General features: G+C 40.1%; 1 protein-coding gene across 2 annotated transcripts; it reads right to left on the reverse strand.

Annotated features, from left to right (window-relative positions):
* Positions 1-1,243: 1,243 nt before the first annotated feature.
* Positions 1,244-21,018, reverse strand: LOC148527338 (keratin, type II cytoskeletal 6A-like). 2 transcript variants are annotated; one of them, XM_088469264.1, is made up of 10 exons: positions 20,392-21,018; positions 20,071-20,291; positions 18,409-18,469; positions 17,462-17,557; positions 15,073-15,237; positions 7,517-7,642; positions 5,897-6,117; positions 1,774-1,808; positions 1,486-1,683; positions 1,244-1,431 (listed from the first exon to the last, which is right to left on the reverse strand). In XM_088469264.1, the coding sequence occupies exons 1-10, from the start codon at positions 21,016-21,018 to the stop codon at positions 1,244-1,246; spliced, it is 1,938 nt and encodes a 645-aa protein (XP_088325390.1). The 2 variants fall into 2 exon arrangements, with proteins under 2 accessions (XP_088325390.1, XP_088325389.1); XM_088469263.1 differs by having other exon boundaries at positions 1,244-1,683.
* Between the last annotated feature and the right edge of the window lie 1,621 nt (positions 21,019-22,639).

A 22,639-nucleotide genomic window follows, 5' to 3' on the forward strand; every position in this document is an offset into this window, starting at 1 on the left:
GAGTGAGTATCTGTTTGCAAAAATAGTACAGTGACAAAAGCATAAGGTGCAATATACAATACATGAAAACTGCGGCTGTTTATATATTGTTATTGTTACATAAAACGAAGAATCAAGTATTTAATGAACATCAAGTTGTAGAAGTTTTGCAGTGTTGCTTTACATTTGGGGTACATCTCAGCTTACAGAACAGAAAGTTACAGCATTGATATGATGTAAACAGTACATAATTATATAAGGCAATGTAATGACTGTCTAGAAAATTGATACATTTTTATCCCTAAGAAATAAGAGTCTGTAATTTGGAAATATATTTATATAAAGGGCAACTCCTAAAAAATTGATATCTATTAACATGTATTATGCCATATTTCACAAATAGAAGACACTTGAAATAGGACCGACCTGAAATCAAGTGGTGAAATCTCAAAAATACTCTGTTACTGCCATTCCATAGCTAGGACGTGAATAACTGGTCTTTCTTAACACCATCTCTAACCATGGAAACAAACCATGGATTGTGTTAGTTGATTTTAATGGGTGTGTGTATTATACACAAGCTATTTTGCCAAATAGCAGCAACAGTGTATTTCAGAGATTTCAAAAGGAGATTTAGGGAAAAAGTTATATTTTAAACACTGAGAGTTATTCCACTAAGTTGTAATTCCCAATAATTATAAAACAGTTCTAAAAATTTAGAAAGTTTTTTTTGCCAGGATTATTTCTTACACTCTTATATTTCTTAGACTGCATGAAAATATTACAAGGATGTAATAACGACTGCCATTCTTTCAGCAAACATGTAGTATGGTGACATATTTCTGATAATTCCTTTTCTATGAGCTCAAAGAAATGTGCACTACAGACCAAGCAGAGACTTTCCTGTTTGATAGTAATATTTGTACATTCCCTTAGCTTAGGCTGAACCATGAGTAGTGTTGGAGATACAAGTTATTGGGGCTCAAATTAAAACTATAGTAGTGACATCTATTTGGAGAAACAATTTAAGAATTAGAAGCAAATACAAGCTGATAGAAGAATATGATAGAAGAATGTTATCAGACTGTATGGTAAATTGGAACTAGTAGAGTTGGAGATAAACTAAAAAACAATGCCATAAATTGGTACCAGGCACATTCACCATACTACAGTCTAACATAAAATGCATGGCATTTTGTCTTTGACCTGTTGAGTTGGCAGATTTGGTGAAATTACCCTAGCCTAGAAATGGACCTAGTTGAGCTTAATGTATCTTTTTGATTGAAGAGGAGGAAGATGTTTTGGAGATAATTTTCATGCCTTGCCTGCTAGAGGAGCTAAAGCTGCCCCCGCCAGCACCGTAATCTCCTCCACCTCCTCCGCCACCTCCATAATATCCTCCACCTCCTCCTGCTCCAAAATCAGCTCCACCTCCTCCAAATCCACCGGATCCTCCAAATCCACCACCTCCATATCCACCTCCTCCAGCTCCAAATTCTCCACCACCTCCTCCATATCCTCCACCACCTGCTCCATATCCACCTCCTCCAGAACCAAAACCTCCTCCTCCAGCACCAAATCCACCTCCTCCAGCACCAAATCCACCTCCTCCGGAACCAAATCCTCCACCTCCTGCTCCGAATCCACCACCTGCACCTCCACCTCCTCCTCCGATATTGTAGGAAGTAGAACCGCTGACCACAGCTGCAAAATGAGGCAAATGTGTTAGAAATGATATGTTAGACATCGCCGTACATTAACAAAACATATACTAAACAATCAATATATACTTACAGATGTTCACAGCGTTTGTGATTTCTCCTGACATTCTGTAAATTAAACAAATTAAACAAATTAAGTTCTGTGTTACTTTGATCAGCAAATGTAAATATGTCTTGTTCTGAAAGAAAGCGCTCAATCTAATTAATAAACTGGAAATATTGATACGAGACAGGAAAAGGTACAGTCACATCTCTGGACAGCCACAGCAATTATAATATATGGTTGAAATATAATGTCTAGTCCATAAATTAGTTCAATGTCCCTAAACACTTTATTATTATTTTTATTATTATTATTATTATTATTATTATATATTTGTAAGATACCACAGTGCTCTGCAGCACCGGACAGTGAGGAATACAGGACATGCATAAAACAGGGATATATAAGGTAGACAAAATAAATGAAAACACGAAAACAGAGTATAAGGAGCGCCCTGAATAAAGAGCTTACATTTGGATTATGATGCATCTTAAGCAAGGAGAGCTAGTGTGGCTCAGTGTAGAGATTAGGATAGTTGTGAGGTGCCTCAGTGTGCTGGTAGTATATGTGGGAATAGGATAAACTATAAAAAAATAAATTAGTTTTTAGAGAGCATTTAAAAAGTGGAAGGCTATGGGAAGTCTGATCAGGCTTAGAAGGGGACTGCATAAGTGAAGTCCTATAGAGAGAAGTGTGAGGTGTTTACATGAGATGAGCTGAGCCTGGGTAAGTAGTAGTGTATATTGACGGTCTGAGTAGTGTTTGTTGGCAGTCTGTGAGATTTGAGTTTGAGTGGTGAGTCTTGGAGGAAAGATGATACAATAAGCTTGGGTAAGGACGTCCTTGTGGAGAAAGCAAAGAGGTAGCTGGTTACCAGAGATAGTGCAGAAGGAGAGGTCAGGGGAGGGAAGTATAAGAGATGAGGGTTACATTGAGAAAAGGAGCCTGCAAGCAGAGCGACCCCAAAACAAATTGGGAGTAGGGGTAAAAAAATTCAGAAGTAGAGACACTAAAGGTGTGAATCGGTAGGTAGGACTTGAACTAGGAAAGGACTGTGGACCTCATTCAGAGTCGGTCGTTGCGGCCGCACGGTCGTAAGGGAAAAGGGGCCGGATATGCAAATGATGCACTCGCAAGTTGCGTCCCTAAGATCGGATCGTTAGCTGGCCGACCAAGGGGAGGATGCGGCCGTAAGACAAAAAAAACGCCCCCTTCTTGTACGCATTACACGTCATCTCCGGGCATATAAGGATTAATCGAGACCATCGGGAACCATCGGAACTGGTCGTAGAGCTTAAGGTTGACCATACCCTCTCTTAAGCACTACGATCAGGTCAGTGTATAAACCTCCCATGTCACGTGTGCCATGACACTACTTTGTTAATTATGCACTCCCATAAAATGCCGTTCGCATAATTAGGCACGCCTGCGTTCGGATCTCCACACCCCCATTTTCAAGCACCTTCCCCTGTTACAACCCACAAACGCCTCATCCTGTCACTCAAACTAACGACCTGGCTGTGTTCAAAGAGAGAGAAATTTCAGATCGTAGCAGCTAGTTTGCGCACGCGCATTGTGAACTTTACGCATGCGCAGTTTAGCGAACATCGGTGGCGTACGACCGTGCGGCCGCAACGACCGACTCTGAATGAGGTCCTGTGTCACCAGGGTGGTTGTGTGCAGAAGAAGATGGTGATTGAACAGTGGTGAAAGCAGCAGAACGGCCCAGAAGGATGAGAAAGGAGAAGTGACCCATAAACTTTACTGTATGTAGATCATTAATTGCTTTTCCAAGTGCAGTCACAGTGGAGTGATGGTGGTGGAAGCCTGATTGCACTGATAGCACTCTGCACATAGGCCAGTAAAGAGATGCACATCCTGTATAATAATAGTAATTGAAAAGATTATACTATATATATTTGCAATATATGATTAAGCTACCAATGACACCAAGGCGTCCCTGATTTTGTTGGTCCTGAACACAACATGGCGTGGCAGGTGGCTTATTCATACAGTATGTTTATGTACTGAGATCTCTGCACATCTCTTTACTGGCCTATACGCAGAGCGCTGGGGGAAAATATTGTCTGTTTTTTCTTGTCTAGAATATTAATCCCTCCCTTACATGCACCTGTAATGGATTTATAATTTGATTTGAGCTGCCACCATTTTGTGCGTTAAAGTATAGTTACTTAACAAGTAAGTGGGCAGAGCTGCAAGATGAAACGGTGAATCAAGTGTTGGGGTAGATGCCATAGTAGTGAGATCTCCTCTAGTAGCGCTGAGCAGTGTGGGAGCACTTTTGCAGGGAGTTGATCTGTTTGGTGCACTATGGCTGTGGTTTGGATCTGCAGAGTCTATAGGGTTGGTGCAGAGTTGCTCACAATTGAGATCCAAAATACAGGTGCCATAATTTTGTGTATATTCAAAGCTGTAACTCTCATAAGATGTGTGCCCCAAGATGTGTGCCCCAACAAACAATACAGCTTTCTCATGTGTATCTATGTAAATAAAACGGGAGGCAGTTATTAGACCTGCGGACTGAATGCCACCGGTCTAAATACCAATGCCTAAAGCCCGACACGGGACTTAAGATAGGCGTCGAAATACCGATGCCTGTCTTAGCCCATCCTACTGAGAACGAAATTATATTTTTTACTGTGTATTTCCCTTGGGTCTGATCACTTTTTTGAGTTAAATGTCCTACTAATCTGGCATCACTTTATGGGTGGGGATCAGCAGCGGCTCCTGCCCTCTTACCTGAGGGGGGCTGCCGCTGCTGCTGCTGGCCTGGATCCCGGTGCCTGCTCAATTAATCTGGCAAGCGCCGGGACCTGTGCATGTGCGGTGGTGGCGCCGCGCATGCACATGCCTAACACCAGCTTCTCGGGACTGCAGTTTTTGCAGCCCCAAGAAGTCCTGTAGGGCTGCCCGAAAGGCAGAACAGCATCTCTCTGCTGATCGCAGCCCAGACTGGCACACCTAGGGGGAGGAGACACCTCCCCTGGCTGCCTGTCTTCAGCGTGACTGGCAGGTGGCACTTCCAATAGGAAGCCACCTCCAGTCACAGTGAAGCCAGTGCAGTCATAGACTGCACTGGCTCACTGAACAGTGGAGGATTTTATTGGGGGGGCTGCAGCCTTGCGGCCCCTAGGTAAGAGCCTCCACTGGTGGGGATACACTTGGATTATTCACAGCAGCAGTAGATGACTGTGGGCCTGATTGAGCAGCGATCGCAATTGCAACTATGTACACAGATCGAGCGATTGTTAGCCATTGCGCATGCGTATGCACTGCGCGTGCAATGCGATCGCTCTGCGATCAAGCATGCAGATAGGAATCCACCGCAAAGTGAGTGACAGTGTATGGGGGTGGTGACGGGGAAGTGGTTGCAGAAACGCAGACGTGGCTGTCCGTTTGAACGCCGTTGCATAAATTAGCCACTGCGATTGCCTATGCAGCTTGAGTACTCACTGCATGCAACGAGACTTGCAATTCTGTGACTGGTCAGAGCTGCTGTAATTGTGTGTGAGGGGCTGATGTGCTTCGATGTTATCGAATTTATACGCAGGACTGCGAGGTATTACGTATGTGAGAAAGCAGTAGTGGGCATCTCTATGCTGACTGAGCTATGGCAGGCATTAGCATATTTTCGCAGCTGCATTGCGTGTGATTATGCAGCTTCGATTGCAATTGTGATCCGTGCTGAATCAGGTCCTCTGATACTTGTAGAAGGCAGTGACCTGTCCACTTGTGTGAATGTATCAGTGAAGACAGAGCTGCATTTTTCAGGGGCATTGCTGTGATGTGAGCAGTGGGCAGTGACCAGGTTCTGCAGAGGGTCCCGGTATTCCAAACTAGGCATGCCCCCTCATGCTTGGCCACATCCCCTAGATCAGGGGCCTAGCATATCTCTTGGTGGCCGTGAATATGGGGATGAAAGTGGAGGCAAATGGAAGTTAACACAATGAAAGTGAGGTCCTGGAAGAACAAGGTCCCCAACAGCAGTAGAGTAGTGGTGCGAGTCGTCTATTCAACTGGGGCAGTTATACTGGTGTCAAACAACATTGAAATATCTAATTTGTTATATATAGCGTATAGCATTTATTAGTCTGTGGTCTGGTCTATGGTATTAATGTTACCCAGAACATACCTGCATTCTTCTCCTTCCAGCAATGCTCTGTAGGTGGCAATTTCAACATCCAGGGCCAACTTCACGTTCATCAGTTCCTGGTACTCACGCAGCTGCTTGGCCAGATCTTCCTTTGCCTTTTTAAGGGCAGCCTGAAGTTCATCAAGCTTCTTCTGGGCATCTTTTAGAGCAAGCTCACCCCGTTCTTCAGCTTCTGCTATAGCTGCCTGCAGATTAGCACACTAACAAACCCAGAGAGATAGTTTAACTTCCAAAGCACATAAATAATATGAATAAAGTTTATGCATGTTGATCTCTAAGGAGACACTGAAATGTATATAAGATGGTTTATATACCATGTTGCTCTAGCCAGACCAAGGTTAATTCTTAAATAGTATGTTATTGATTTATCTAAGTCTAAAAATATGTCAATAAATATCAACGTCATGCTTGAGTGTATTAAGAAAATTTTGGGCCTGTGTTCAAGGCCAACTATCATCCACAGCTCTTTAATAAATGACAGCTTGTTGCTAGCATATAGTGACACTATGTATCAATCACTATAGTAGAAGTCATGTAGATCATCCAAGACCAAGATGAGAGACAGTTGCAGTTAGGAGGTAGCGGGAAGAGCTAAAAGCCATGGCGGTATGGAATGGACAACTATCTGTCATCAGCATTAAATATTGCTTGTTCTGACATGGTGGCAAATGGTGGGCACAGGGTGGGTGACACATGGCACTCCCTTGCTCGGTGGGACTGTGTGTATTGCACACCCTGTACCTATTGTTAATATGCCACTGACCTCATGTATCGCGCAAGGTTACAGTGCAACCTCTCACCAATTTGAAGCAGTCAATATGAGTTTGGAGCTTCCTAAATATACATAGTGTGAGAGGCTTTCCCAGTTTTTGAATTAATATTTAAAAAGTTAAGCTAAAAGGTGGTTGCCCTTCCCAGCACCAATGGCAGCTTTAATCAGCCAATATCGACATTTCAATAGAATCTGCGAATGGGAGTAGGTAATAACTAAAGAGAAATAATCAAAGTCGGCAAAATTGTTAAGTGGGTACCTCAGTGAGGCTAAAGATGTAAGTTATGTTGAACTGGGGCACAACTCATGTATCTCACTCACTGCAAAGCCTCTGCTTGGGAAGTTGGTCCATTCCTTAGTCCTGGAATGTATACCAACTATTAAGGCATGTAGTGCTAAGTTTGACATTCAAAATGTCCATAATGAGAAGGGGGACAGTGTGAGGTCAAACCCAGCATGCCGACATGATATTAAAACAATTTAAAACATAATGCTCTGCCATCATGTTCTCATTGTCGACATTTTGAATGTTGAACTCACATACCAAACCTGCTATTAAAATATGTCCTGAATGATTTTAGGAATTTAACCGTCCAATATTGTTCCTTTTTGGATGTGTACACTGGAGCAGAGATTTGTGAACTGTATCTACCGGTACCAATATCTCCTGAAGGAATTATTGGGGTAAGTATGTAGTAAATGTATAGGTCACATGTCATAGTCTTAGCCTCATTTAATACATGTGAATATGTCTGCACTGTGAACACTGGTTAAAAGAATTCTAGCAACATTATAATGTGATGAGAGTACCGTATCCTGCAGCTTACCTGTTTCTTTAAGTTTTCTATTTCAGACTTGAGTCTTTGGATCATTCGGTTCAGGTCGGCTATCTCACTCTTGGTGCTCTTTAGATTAGTACCTTGCTGACCTGCTGTTTCTTGTAGCTGCTGGAACTGTAGTTCAATAAATAGAAGACAATCACATATGGTTCCATAGCAACAATATAGGCAATCATACAGTATACAATTTCCTAAACCATTTTTAACATTTGTCCTCACTTATTCATATGGAAGGATTCATACTATTGATGGCGAAAAATAACTTTCAGAAAAAGTGAATTTTAAAACAAAAATAATAATTTAAACAAAACTATTTTTTTAAATCAGATGTCTATTATCTCTTCATAAAGAATAGTATTGTATCATTAGCATTGTTGTGGGATACTATAATGATAATGTGATCACTACTCATATCAAAGGTAAGCTAAGTGTGAGTTGTTCTTTTGGAATGTACATTCACGTTGTATGTGATCCCATAGATTGTAGTCTGGCAATCACACTGACTCAGCAATGTTCTCACCTGTTAGAGGTTTGTAGCCTGTCCAATCAAAATCTTGTCACATTTTCACTATTCAGACTGAGTGCAGCCTTCTGATGGCGCTCCCCTAGTGATATTGGAAAATTTGATTGAAAACAATCAAATTTGCCGATTTCATCACAGTGTGTCACCTACTTCATTCTACAATGAACCTTTCCAATAGCCAGAATCCATAATACCCCCGCACCCTGACCGTCATTCTCCCTGGCATACTATCTTTCTGGGCTAGGAGGACTATATCATCATGATATATGGTTCTAAACTCTGCACATTCATGTTTTTGTCTTTAAATGACATACAATGGCTTCTTATTGGGCATTACATGACATACAGTGGCTTCTTATTGGGCATTACATGAGATACATTAGCTTCTTATTGGGCATTACATGACATACAGGAGCTTCTTATTGGGCATTACATGACATACAGTAGCTTCTTATTGGGCATTACGTGACATACAGCAGCTTCTTATTGGGCATTACATGAGATACAGTAGCTTCTTATTGGGCATTACATGACATACAGGAGCTTCTTATTGGGCATTACATGACATACAGTGGCTTCTTATTAGGCATTACATGACATACAGTAGCTTCTTATTGGGCATTACATGACATACAGTAGCTTCTTATTGGGCATTACATGACATACATTAGCTTCTTATTGGGCATTACATGAGATACATTAGCTTCTTATTGAGCATTACATGACATACAGGAGCTTCTTATTGGGCATTACATGACATACAGTGGCTTCTTATTAGGCATTACATGACATACAGTAGCTTCTTATTGGGCATTACATGACATACAGGAGCTTCTTATTGGGCATTACATGACATACATTAGCTTCTTATTGGGCATTACATGAGATACATTAGCTTCTTATTGAGCATTACATGACATACAGGAGCTTCTTATTGAGCATTACATGACATACAGTGGCTTCTTATTAGGCATTACATGACATACAGTAGCTTCTTATTGGGCATTACATGACATACAGTAGCTTCTTATTGGGCATTACATGACATACATTAGCTTCTTATTGGGCATTACATGAGATACATTAGCTTCTTATTGGGCATTACATGACATACAGTGGCTTCTTATTGGGCATTACATGAGATACAGTAGCTTCTTATTGGGCATTACATGACATACAGGAGCTTCTTATTGGGCATTACATGACATACAGTGGCTTCTTATTAGGCATTACATGACATACAGTAGCTTCTTATTGGGCATTACATGACATACAGTAGCTTCTTATTGGGCATTACATGACATACATTAGCTTCTTATTGGGCATTACATGAGATACATTAGCTTCTTATTGAGCATTACATGACATACAGGAGCTTCTTATTGGGCATTACATGACATACAGTGGCTTCTTATTAGGCATTACATGACATACAGTAGCTTCTTATTGGGCATTACATGACATACAGGAGCTTCTTATTGGGCATTACATGACATACATTAGCTTCTTATTGGGCATTACATGAGATACATTAGCTTCTTATTGAGCATTACATGACATACAGGAGCTTCTTATTGAGCATTACATGACATACAGTGGCTTCTTATTAGGCATTACATGACATACAGTAGCTTCTTATTGGGCATTACATGACATACAGTAGCTTCTTATTGGGCATTACATGACATACATTAGCTTCTTATTGGGCATTACATGAGATACATTAGCTTCTTATTGGGCATTACATGACATACAGTGGCTTCTTATTGGGCATTACATGAGATACATTAGCTTCTTATTGGGCATTACATGACATACAGGAGCTTCTTATTGGGCATTACATGACATACAGTAGCTTCTTATTGGGCATTACGTGACATACAGCAGCTTCTTATTGGGCATTACATGAGATACAGTAGCTTCTTATTGGGCATTACATGACATACAGGAGCTTCTTATTGGGCATTACATGACATACAGTGGCTTCTTATTAGGCATTACATGACATACAGGAGCTTCTTATTGGGCATTACTTGAGATACATTAGCTTCTTATTGAGCATTACATGACATACAGTGGCTTCTTATTGGGCATTACATGACATACAGTGGCTTCTTATTGGGCATTACATGAGATACATTAGCTTCTTATTGGGCATTACATGACATACAGGAGCTTCTTATTGGGCATTACATGACATACAGTGGCTTCTTATTAGGCATTACATGACATACAGTAGCTTCTTATTGGGCATTACATGACATACAGTAGCTTCTTATTGGGCATTACATGAGATACATTAGCTTCTTATTGAGCATTACATGACATACAGGAGCTTCTTATTGGGCATTACATGACATACAGTGGCTTCTTATTAGGCATTACATGACATACAGTAGCTTCTTATTGGGCATTACATGACATACAGGAGCTTCTTATTGGGCATTACATGACATACATTAGCTTCTTATTGGGCATTACATGAGATACATTAGCTTCTTATTGAGCATTACATGACATACAGGAGCTTCTTATTGGGCATTACATGACATACAGTGGCTTCTTATTAGGCATTACATGACATACAGTAGCTTCTTATTGGGCATTACATGACATACAGTAGCTTCTTATTGGGCATTACATGACATACATTAGCTTCTTATTGGGCATTACATGAGATACATTAGCTTCTTATTGGGCATTACATGACATACAGTGGCTTCTTATTGGGCATTACATGAGATACATTAGCTTCTTATTGGGCATTACATGACATACAGGAGCTTCTTATTTGGCATTACATGACATACAGTAGCTTCTTATTGGGCATTACGTGACATACAGCAGCTTCTTATTGGGCATTACATGAGATACAGTAGCTTCTTATTGGGCATTACATGACATACAGGAGCTTCTTATTGGGCATTACATGACATACAGTGGCTTCTTATTAGGCATTACATGACATACAGTAGCTTCTTATTGGGCATTACATGACATACATTAGCTTCTTATTGGGCATAACGTGAGATACATTAGCTTCTTATTGAGCATTACATGACATACAGGAGCTTCTTATTGGGCATTACATGACATACAGTGGCTTCTTATTAGGCATTACATGACATACAGTAGCTTCTTATTGGGCATTACATGACATACAGTGGCTTCTTATTGGGCATTACATGACATACATTAGCTTCTTATTGGGCATTACATGAGATACATTAGCTTCTTATTGAGCATTACATGACATACAGGAGCTTCTTATTGGGCATTACATGACATACAGTGGCTTCTTATTAGGCATTACATGACATACAGGAGCTTCTTATTGGGCATTACATGACATACAGTGGCTTCTTATTAGGCATTACGTGACATACAGGAGCTTTTTATTGGGCATTACATGAGATACAATAGCTTCTTATTGGGCATTATGTGACATACAGGAGCTTCTTATTGGGCATTACATGACATACAGTGGCTTCTTATTGGGCATTACATGACATGCAGGAGCTTCTTATTGGGCATTACATGAGATACATTAGCTTCTTATTGGGCATTACATGACATACAGGAGCTTCTTATTGGGGGTTACATGACTTACAGTGGCTTCTTATTGGGCATTACATGACATACAGGAGCTTCTTATTGGGGATTACATGACATACAGTGGCTTCTTATTGGGCATTACATGACATACAGTGGCTTCTTTTTGGGCATTACATGAGATACATTAGCTTCTTATTGGGCATTACATGACATACAGGAGCTTCTTATTGGGCATTACATGACATACAGTAGCTTCTTATTGGGCATTACGTGACATACAGCAGCTTCTTATTGGGCATTACATGAGATACATTAGCTTCTTATTGGGCATTACATGACATACAGTGGCTTCTTATTAGGCATTACATGACATACAGTAGCTTCTTATTGGGCATTACATGACATACAGTAGCTTCTTATTGGGCATTACATGACATACATTAGCTTCTTATTGGGCATTACATGAGATACATTAGCTTCTTATTGAGCATTACATGACATACAGGAGCTTCTTATTGGGCATTACATGACATACAGTGGCTTCTTATTAGGCATTACATGACATACAGGAGCTTCTTATTGGGCATTACATGACATACAGTAGCTTCTTATTGGGCATTACATGACATACAGTGGCTTCTTATTAGGCATTATGTGACATACAGGAGCTTTTTATTGGGCATTACATGAGATACAATAGCTTCTTATTGGGCATTATGTGACATACAGGAGCTTCTTATTGGGCATTACATGACATACAGTGGCTTCTTATTGGGCATTACATGACATGCAGGAGCTTCTTATTGGGCATTACATGAGATACATTAGCTTCTTATTGGGCATTACATGAGATACATTAGCTTCTTATTGGGCATTACATGACATACAGGAGCTTCTAATTGGGCATTACATGACATACAGTAGCTTCTTATTGGGCATTACGTGACATTCAGTAGCTTCTTATTGGGCATTACATGAGATACAGTAGCTTCTTATTGGGCATTACATGACATACAGGAGCTTCTTATTGGGCATTACTTGAGATACATTAGCTTCTTATTGAGCATTACATGACATACAGGAGCTTCTTTTTGGGCATTACATGACATACAGTGGCTTCTTATTAGGCATTACATGACATACAGTAGCTTCTTATTGGGCATTACATGACATACAGGAGCTTCTTATTGGGCATTACATGACATACATTAGCTTCTTATTGGGCATTACATGACATACAGTGGCTTCTTATTAGGCATTACATGACATACAGTAGCTTCTTATTGGGCATTACATGACATACATTAGCTTCTTATTGGGCATTACGTGAGATACATTAGCTTCTTATTGAGCATTACATGACATACAGGAGCTTCTTATTGGGCATTACATGACATACAGTGGCTTCTTATTAGGCATTACATGACATACAGTAGCTTCTTATTGGGCATTACATGACATACAGTGGCTTCTTATTGGGCATTACATGACATACATTAGCTTCTTATTGGGCATTACATGAGATACATTAGCTTCTTATTGAGCATTACATGACATACAGGAGCTTCTTATTGGGCATTACATGACATACAGTGGCTTCTTATTAGGCATTACATGACATACAGGAGCTTCTTATTGGGCATTACATGACATACAGTGGCTTCTTATTAGGCATTACGTGACATACAGGAGCTTTTTATTGGGCATTACATGAGATACAATAGCTTCTTATTGGGCATTATGTGACATACAGGAGCTTCTTATTGGGCATTACATGACATACAGTGGCTTCTTATTGGGCATTACATGACATGCAGGAGCTTCTTATTGGGCATTACATGAGATACATTAGCTTCTTATTGGGCATTACATGACATACATTAGCTTCTTATTGGGGGTTACATGACTTACAGTGGCTTCTTATTGGGCATTACATGACATACAGGAGCTTCTTATTGGGGATTACATGACATACAGTGGCTTCTTATTGGGCATTACATGACATACAGTGGCTTCTTTTTGGGCATTACATGAGATACATTAGCTTCTTATTGGGCATTACATGACATACAGGAGCTTCTTATTGGGCATTACATGACATACAGTAGCTTCTTATTGGGCATTACGTGACATACAGCAGCTTCTTATTGGGCATTACATGAGATACATTAGCTTCTTATTGGGCATTACATGACATACAGTGGCTTCTTATTAGGCATTACATGACATACAGTAGCTTCTTATTGGGCATTACATGACATACAGTAGCTTCTTATTGGGCATTACATGACATACATTAGCTTCTTATTGGGCATTACATGAGATACATTAGCTTCTTATTGAGCATTACATGACATACAGGAGCTTCTTATTGGGCATTACATGACATACAGTGGCTTCTTATTAGGCATTACATGACATACAGGAGCTTCTTATTGGGCATTACATGACATACAGTAGCTTCTTATTGGGCATTACATGACATACAGTGGCTTCTTATTAGGCATTATGTGACATACAGGAGCTTTTTATTGGGCATTACATGAGATACAATAGCTTCTTATTGGGCATTATGTGACATACAGGAGCTTCTTATTGGGCATTACATGACATACAGTGGCTTCTTATTGGGCATTACATGACATGCAGGAGCTTCTTTTTGGGCATTACATGAGATACATTAGCTTCTTATTGGGCATTACATGAGATACATTAGCTTCTTATTGGGCATTACATGACATACAGGAGCTTCTAATTGGGCATTACATGACATACAGTAGCTTCTTATTGGGCATTACGTGACATTCAGTAGCTTCTTATTGGGCATTACATGAGATACAGTAGCTTCTTATTGGGCATTACATGACATACAGGAGCTTCTTATTGGGCATTACTTGAGATACATTAGCTTCTTATTGAGCATTACATGACATACAGGAGCTTCTTTTTGGGCATTACATGACATACAGTGGCTTCTTATTAGGCATTACATGACATACAGCAGCTTCTTATTGGGCATTACATGACATACAGGAGCTTCTTATTGGGCATTACATGAGATACATTAACTTCTTATTGGGCATTACGTGACATACAGTGGCTTCTTATTGGGCATTACATGACATACAGGAGCTTCTTATTGGGCATTATATGACATACAGGAGCTTCTTATTGGGCATTACATGACATACAGTAGATTCTTATTAGGCATTACATGACATACAGTGGCTTCTTATTAGGCATTGCTTGACATATAGGAGCTTCTTATTGGGCATTACATGACATTCAGTAGCTTCTTATTGGGCATTACATTACATACGTTAGCTTCTTATTGGGCATTACATGACATACAGGAGCTTCTTATTGGGCATTACATGACATACAGTAGCTTCTTATTGGGCATTACATGACATACAGGAGCTTTAAATTGGGCATTACACATTTGTTTGCCTTTGTGTCTATGTACCTTCATGGCATACGCTGCTTCAGCCTCAGCTCTGCTCCTCTGTGCGATTTCCTCATATGATGCCTTAACCTCAGCAATAATACCATTGAGATCTAACATCCTGTTGTTGTCCATGGACAGAATGACTGAAGTGTCGGAGATCTGACCTTGAAGATCGCTCATTTCCTACAAGAGAAGCAATGCATTAGGAAATGGGATGCAAAGAAAACATGGTAAGGAATTGGAAACTATAATATACATCAGTATCCTGGTACCCATCAGAAAGCAAAATGATACCAATTAAGGCAATTAAGGGGCTGATTCTGTCTCATGCAAAGTGGCTGTAGTTGCAGGCAGCTGCGGAAGCCTGAATTACTACCTTATGCTAATGCAAGACTCCTTGGGCTCAAGTCAGGGGTCCTGGTATCTGAAAGCTGTACTGCCCAGTGGTTTTACTCCAGCCGCCTCATCCATCATTATTAGTATCTGCCCCATGCTAGGTGCAAGAGATCCATCAGTATAGGCTTCTCTTCCCCAGACATACGACTTAGAGTCGCATAGAGCTTTTGATACACGCCCATGACACTCCCATGACACTCTTACAGGTCAGGTTCCATGCGCTGGCTATTTTCCCGCTCAAGTTTCTGTCCCAAAATGCCCAATTTCATGCACAACTTAGAATACAGTGGTGACATTGGCACATCTATAATGGGTGCAGGGTGTGTGATGCACATGGGCCCCAGGGCTATGTATTAACATCTGGCCATAGGGTTGGTTTTCTATCAACCAAGCTTATTACATCTGTTGCCATAATTTATTAATGAAATTTCACTGAAGCAGCTCAGGGATTTTTCAGCTGCCTGCTCAATATTTTTCTGGAGCGGTAAGGCTTAACTTACTGCTTCATTGGGCCAGTCTCAATGGATGAGCACATGAGTGACCCAGCTAGCCATTGTCTGTATGCAGAGTTGTGTGCATCTTTGCGGCTGGAACGCTCCCTATTGGTACGTTTAGTTTGATAGCCATCATCATCATCATCAGGGTGCACTTGGACCGGCCTATACTTGAAAAACATATTTATACTTCCGCCCAACTCAGCATAGGCTGCAATTGTGCTGATACTCTTTTACTGAACATCGCCTGTACAGTTACAGCACAGACATGCCTACTCAGTATTAGCAAGTGGAGATACATTGAACGGAATTGCATATGATTCTTCATGGCCCATACTTGCATACACTTGTTTCCGAAGAATGCCTGGTGCAAAAAACACAACATGAGATCCACAAACACCCGGAAATGATTCCATTAAAACCTCCCCATCATAAATTGTACTTGGGATGGACATTGTAAACTGAACCTTACTAAGCCTTGGAGAGAGATAAAATAGATGGAGATAAAGTACTAACCAATCAGCTCCTGTCATGTTACAGACTGTGTTTGAAAAATGACAGTTAGGAGCTGATTGGTTGGCACTTTTTCTCCATCCACTTTATCTCTCTCCAAGGCTTAGACCCCATAATGTTCATTTTGCTGCCCCTTGATTATTTGGTAGCTTACAGATACTGCAATATCACAGCTAATATCTGGTATTTTTCCTAATATTGTTGGGTTTAATAGAGACAATCACTATTGGGTATGGTAAAAACCTCTAATGGGAAGATGACCGCACCCATAGGCTAATACCTGTTATCTATCAACCACACTAACAGGCTGCAATAGAGCAGGAGCGGCCAAATAAAATGATAATCCTATCTTTCACTCTCAGTGAGAGTTTTTCTTTTTTTTTATCTGAGGCCGGAACATGAGTGAAGGATTCTGGGACCATGGGCTTTCATGTTCCATTAGTTCGTTGTTGACCATGTGCTCACTTTGGCTCTCGCTACTGAGTGTGCTGGTAAGGAGGTGTAGAATGGCAACCAGCTTATAGGGCATGAACACGACCTGGACTGACTGATCTTGTTCCTAGCCGGCTGTGTGTGCATTCTGACATCACATCTCAGATTACAGTCTCCATGGTGATAGAATTGGTTTAGGACTGCCCCCTTCACAATTCACAATTACTCTGTACAGTATGAATAGCATTGGACATAGAAGGATACCAGTCTGCATTGATGTTCTGTACTGGCAAAAGCATGCACATTAATATCAGTGGCAGTGAATAATCATAGCAGAGGAAAAGTTGGGGTCCTGTTTAGGAGAGTACTGGTGTAGAAATAATTAGTGAGCTCTCAGCAGAATACTCTGAGGACAGCTCCCTATTGTGGCTAATGCGAAAGCTGGATTGAGGACTAAGGGAAGTACATGCTGTGACCTTATCCAAAGTAGTCAGGAAAAAGTTGGGCTTCGATAATTGAATGTTTAGGGCACAGGTATTGCATTGAAAAGTTACCAGCTGGTGTAATCTTACCGCATCGTACAGTGTTCTCAAAAAGTTGATCTCATCAGACAGTAACTCTGCTTTACCCTCCAGCTCCACTTTGTTCATGTATGCAGCATCCACATCCTAAAGAGAAATCAACATATTCAGACACTCCATACACAATGAGCAGATCAATCATCATCATCCTTTGAGATCAATAACTCAATAAATATGCAGCTACGGGCTTGTACATTTGCCAGTCACAAGCAACTTGGTAAATTAGTATTAGTAAGAAAAACAATATTCATTATTAGAAAGATGTTGATGGTGGATGATCTAGAAATGAAGAGGGAGTTGTATCAAACCTTCTAAAGAGATCAAGTGTAGGCGTTACCCATTGCATCCAATCAGATTCAGCAGATCATTTTATAGTGGTACTAGATCATCACTGATTAATTGCTATGGGCAATGAGCAGCTTCTCCACCTGTCCTCTTACAAGGTATTATATGTCTCCTAAATAACTAATGTTGTCCAGACATTGCCATGTAACAGTGCTAATCATTCAGACATTGCCATGTAACAGTGCTAATCATTCAGACATTGCCATGTAACAGTGCTAATCATTCAGACATTGCCATGTAACAGTGCTAATCATTCAGACATTGCCATGTAACAGTGCTAATCATTCAGACATTGCCATGTAACAGTGCTAATCATTCAGACATTGCCATGTAACAGTGCTAATCATTCAGACATTGCTATGTAACAGTGCTAATCATTCAGACATTGCCATGTAACAGTGCTAATCATTCAGACATTGCCATGTAACAGTGCTAATCATTCAGACAATAGGATAATAGCGGTCAGTGACAAATGTCATTAGTGCACATGGCTTCTATAGAAATAATACACCTACTATATATTTTAAAAAAGTACAACAATTGTATAAATGAGTATAAATTGTGCTCTCCATTAATGAGTTTACATTTCTCACCTTTTTCAGTACCACAAATTCATTCTCTGCAGCTGTACGCTTGTTAATTTCATCCTCATATCTACCAGAAAGGATAATATGATTGAAACATGTACATTACGGATTACAATTGCTATGTCAAGATGAATATACAAGTACTTAATGGAATTGCATATTTTATACTAATAATTAATTATCATTTACAGCTAATGAAAAAACAGTAGATTCTAATGACAATGTAGATTTCATTTTCAAAATTGTCAAGCAGAACATTTTAACAAAATATCTCTCAGACATACAATATGAGTACCATTGTTTCACATTTATCACTTGTACACTATCATCTCCCCCTAGCACAGAATATTACACTACTTTACACTGTATTATGCATAGAGGAATGTGCTTGTGTTCATTCATTTCTACAGCATCAGGATTTGTCTGTGACTGCCACTTAGACAAAGCCTGTGGTTTCCAATGTACATATACCTTAGTAATTTAACAAACAATATAAAGTCTAGCACACTTCTGCTTACTGACACACAAATACATGTTACATAAATCTAAACAGTAACATAAACCAATATGCACGGTCATAAGAGTATAAAACATAGGGGGAGATGTATCAAACCTCTGAGACAGATAAAATGGAGAGTTAAAGTACCATCCAATCAGCATATAACTATCATTTTACAAAATGTGGGGTCTATGTACTAAGTTGTGGAGAGACATAAAGTGGATGGAGATAAAGTACCAACCAATCAGCTCCTAACTGTCATTTTTTTAAACACAGCCTGTAACATGACAGGAGCTGATTGGGTGGTACTTTGGGGTTTACTGTCTCTCTCCGAGGCTTAGTACAGTACATAGACCCAAAAGTACCAACCAAACAGCTCCTAACTGTCATGTTACAGGTTGTGTTTAAAAAAAAAATGACATTTAGGAGCTGATTGGTTGGTACTTTATCTCCATTCACTTTATCTCTCTCTAAGGTTTAGTACATAGACCCATTTATCTCCAGCCCTTTATCTCTCTCCAATGCTTAGTACATAGACCACTGTGTTTGAAAAATGACAGGAGCTGATTGGTTTGTTCTTTATCTCTCTCCATTTTATCTCTCTAAAAAGTTTGATACATCTCTTCCATAGACACCAAAGTAATATTTTACCAAATACTTTTTAAGTCCATTATAACATTTCACAATACCATAAATGTATTTTCCATTAACCATTCAATTTCTAAGTGTGGAAGATAAGTTATCTATATGCTTAAGTAAATCTCAGAGAAATGAATGCGTTTAGATACATGTGGAGATGTGGAGATCTTCCTTTTTAGGCCGAAGGGGCAGATGCTTCAAGCCTCATAAAGAGTGGGGAAGTTGCCCAATGTCAACTGATCACCTTTTACCTATTATTTTATGGAATGTACTTGATAAATGCTCTTAGCTGATTGGCTGCTATGGGCCACTTCTCTACTGGTCCTCTTCTCCACTCTTTAGGAGGCTCGATACACCTTCCATTAAGTCAGTAAAGACCACTGTAAATATATCAGCACATTTCTTCATAACAATTACCCCTTGTATAAGTTCTATATTTCCAATAATATGCTATATAGAATAGTAACACAGTGGAATATGTTTACTAATGATATCAGATACTATGAATTGTAAAATCAAATGAATCATACTTGTTTTTGTAATCTTCCACAAGGTCTTGCATGTTTCTCAGTTCTCCATCCAGACGGCTTTTGTCATTAATCAGTGAATCTAGCTGTCGTCTAAGGTTACTGATGTAAGCCTCAAAAAGAGGCTCTATGTTGTTTTTTTTGGTTCCACCTTTTTGTCCTTGTTCCTGCAAGAAGCTCCATTTTGTCTTCAGGACCTGATTCTGTTGCTCCAAAAATCTGACCTAGAAGATATAATACAAAACAATGGGCACAAAATACAAAGGTGTAACTTTCATATAAATAAAACAATAAACACAGAATGTTTATGCATAAAATTTTTACCTTGTCAATGAATGTTGCAAATTTGTTGTTAAGGGTCTTGATCTGCTCCCTTTCTTCTGTCCTCACTTTTTGAATAGTTGGATCAATTTGCAGATTAAGTGGTGCTAATAGGCTCTGGTTAATGGTCACTTGTTGGATTCCACCAGGTGGACATACAGGAAAATTGGGACCACCAAAATCTCCATCAGGAAAGCCTCCTGGTCCACCAAATCCCCCACCACCAAATCCTCCACCACCAAATCCCCCACTGCCACCTGCTCCACCACCAAATCCTCCACCTCCTGCCCCTCCACCAAAGCTTCCACCCCCTGCTCCCCCACCAAATCCATAGCCTCCACCACCACCACCACCACTACTACTAATACGGGCACCGGTAGGGATTGAAAGTTTCTTGGTTCCTCCAAGGTTATAAAGACTTCTGGAACCAAACGTTCCAGAACGGCCAAAACTTCCACTGCTACCACCACCTCCACCTCCACCACCACCACCACCTTTAGACATAGAAACTGAACTGAAACTGGTTCTAACTCCACCACCACCACCACCACCTCCACCTCCAACAGACGAAGCAGTGAAGTTCCTGCTACTCGTTACAGATTTACTGCCAAATGACTGATTCCTACTCATTGTTGCAAATGTAGAGTTACAAATATGGATAAGAAATGAATAAGCTGATCCAGAGAAGAAGATGTCAGAGGGAAGGAGTCTGAGACCCTCTGTACGGAGAAGTCGTTCTTTCACCTTTTATATAATCTTGTAAGTGGGTTTGGCTGCCTTTGGAATTAGAAGATCAATTTACTGTAATCATAGGCTTGGCAAGTTTGGCATGCCTGGCAGCACATCTTTTATTTTAGCTGCTTATTGGATTGATAAATTGGGACACACCTCTAAATCAAGAGAGAAAAAAAAAAAAGAATAGTGTGAGATATTACTTCACATCATGGCTTTGGGGGTTATGAAATCCTTTTGTCTGCTAAAATTAGTGAATATATCCCAGAAGAGATCTCCAGGCTACTGTTTTTTTATCTTTGCAATCAATGTGCAGAACAAGCATATTTTAAAGCTATGTTCCATCTCTTCATGTCATCATAGTATTTCCTGTGCCAACACATTAATATGGAAATTACACTTTAATTAAATAACAAAAGGAATTTTCTCATCTAGGTGCCTGACGTGTTACAATCTATACTACTACGAAACTCAACTAAATGCAACACAAAAAAAATGTAGACTGAAAAAACGATGCAATATAAATTTATCGCCATTTAACACATCAGTAAAGTAGCTGCAATTTTTCTTGATTTTTTTTTCATTTTTTTTAAGAGTAAGGGAAAAGCTATCATATAATAATCATTTCAAAACTCATCTGGGACAGGCAAGTGACAGAAATGCACTCAAGTAGCTTAATATGTATGTAGCAATTAATCAGTGGTAGGGATCATGGGAACAGACGCTTTTCAGAGCAGCTGTCCCCCACCAGTGCAATAAGGAATTGCTCTGGTAAATTTGGGGCAAGTCGGATAGCAGTGTGACAGATAGGGCTTTAAAGAGCAGGACACTTGGAAAGTGGTGCAGGTAATAATTGCCTGATCTTGTCTGGAGGGCATGTCAGGGTCACAGGCCAGCCATGGAGGTGAGAAGTGCCCCTTTTCACGTGACTTTGCAAAGCAGCAGCAGGCACAATATTCATACTGATTTGGTTGGAAGTAAAATGCATGGGTGTATCTATAATGGGTTATGGGTGTGCAGTGCGCATGAGCCCCTGGGTCAAGGGTACCCACACTGCACACATAGACTATACTTCCCTTTCCGCTGACACTGCAGAAATCACCGGTAAAATGTGTCAGTGCCATAATCCCGTATACCTGCGCATAAGCAGACTTTGAGCGAAAAGAGGGCAAGCCCTCGCGGAGACTGCACATGGGTACCCTCGTTTCTTAAACCACCCTTGGTAAAATGGATGTATATTTACGCATATATACTGATCTATATACATCTAGAAATGCACACAACCATGCATGGGCATCATATGCATTTGTGTTACTACAAGCCATCATTATCATCTGTGTGTACTTACATTTGTCCTGTACTAGATGCAGAAGATAGATCTCCTATCAGGCATATATACACTTTTGTGCTGGTCCTTATGTGATGATTTGGTGTAATCACCCCCAGTCACATCCTTGTCCCACCCCTCCAGCCATAAGCCTATATACATTAAGAATACTTTAGACTCCATTGACAGACA

This window comes from Taudactylus pleione, unplaced genomic scaffold, assembly GCF_031769625.1.
Source record: "Taudactylus pleione unplaced genomic scaffold, aTauple2 ptg000089l, whole genome shotgun sequence".
NCBI classification, from domain to species: Eukaryota; Metazoa; Chordata; class Amphibia; order Anura; family Myobatrachidae; genus Taudactylus; species Taudactylus pleione.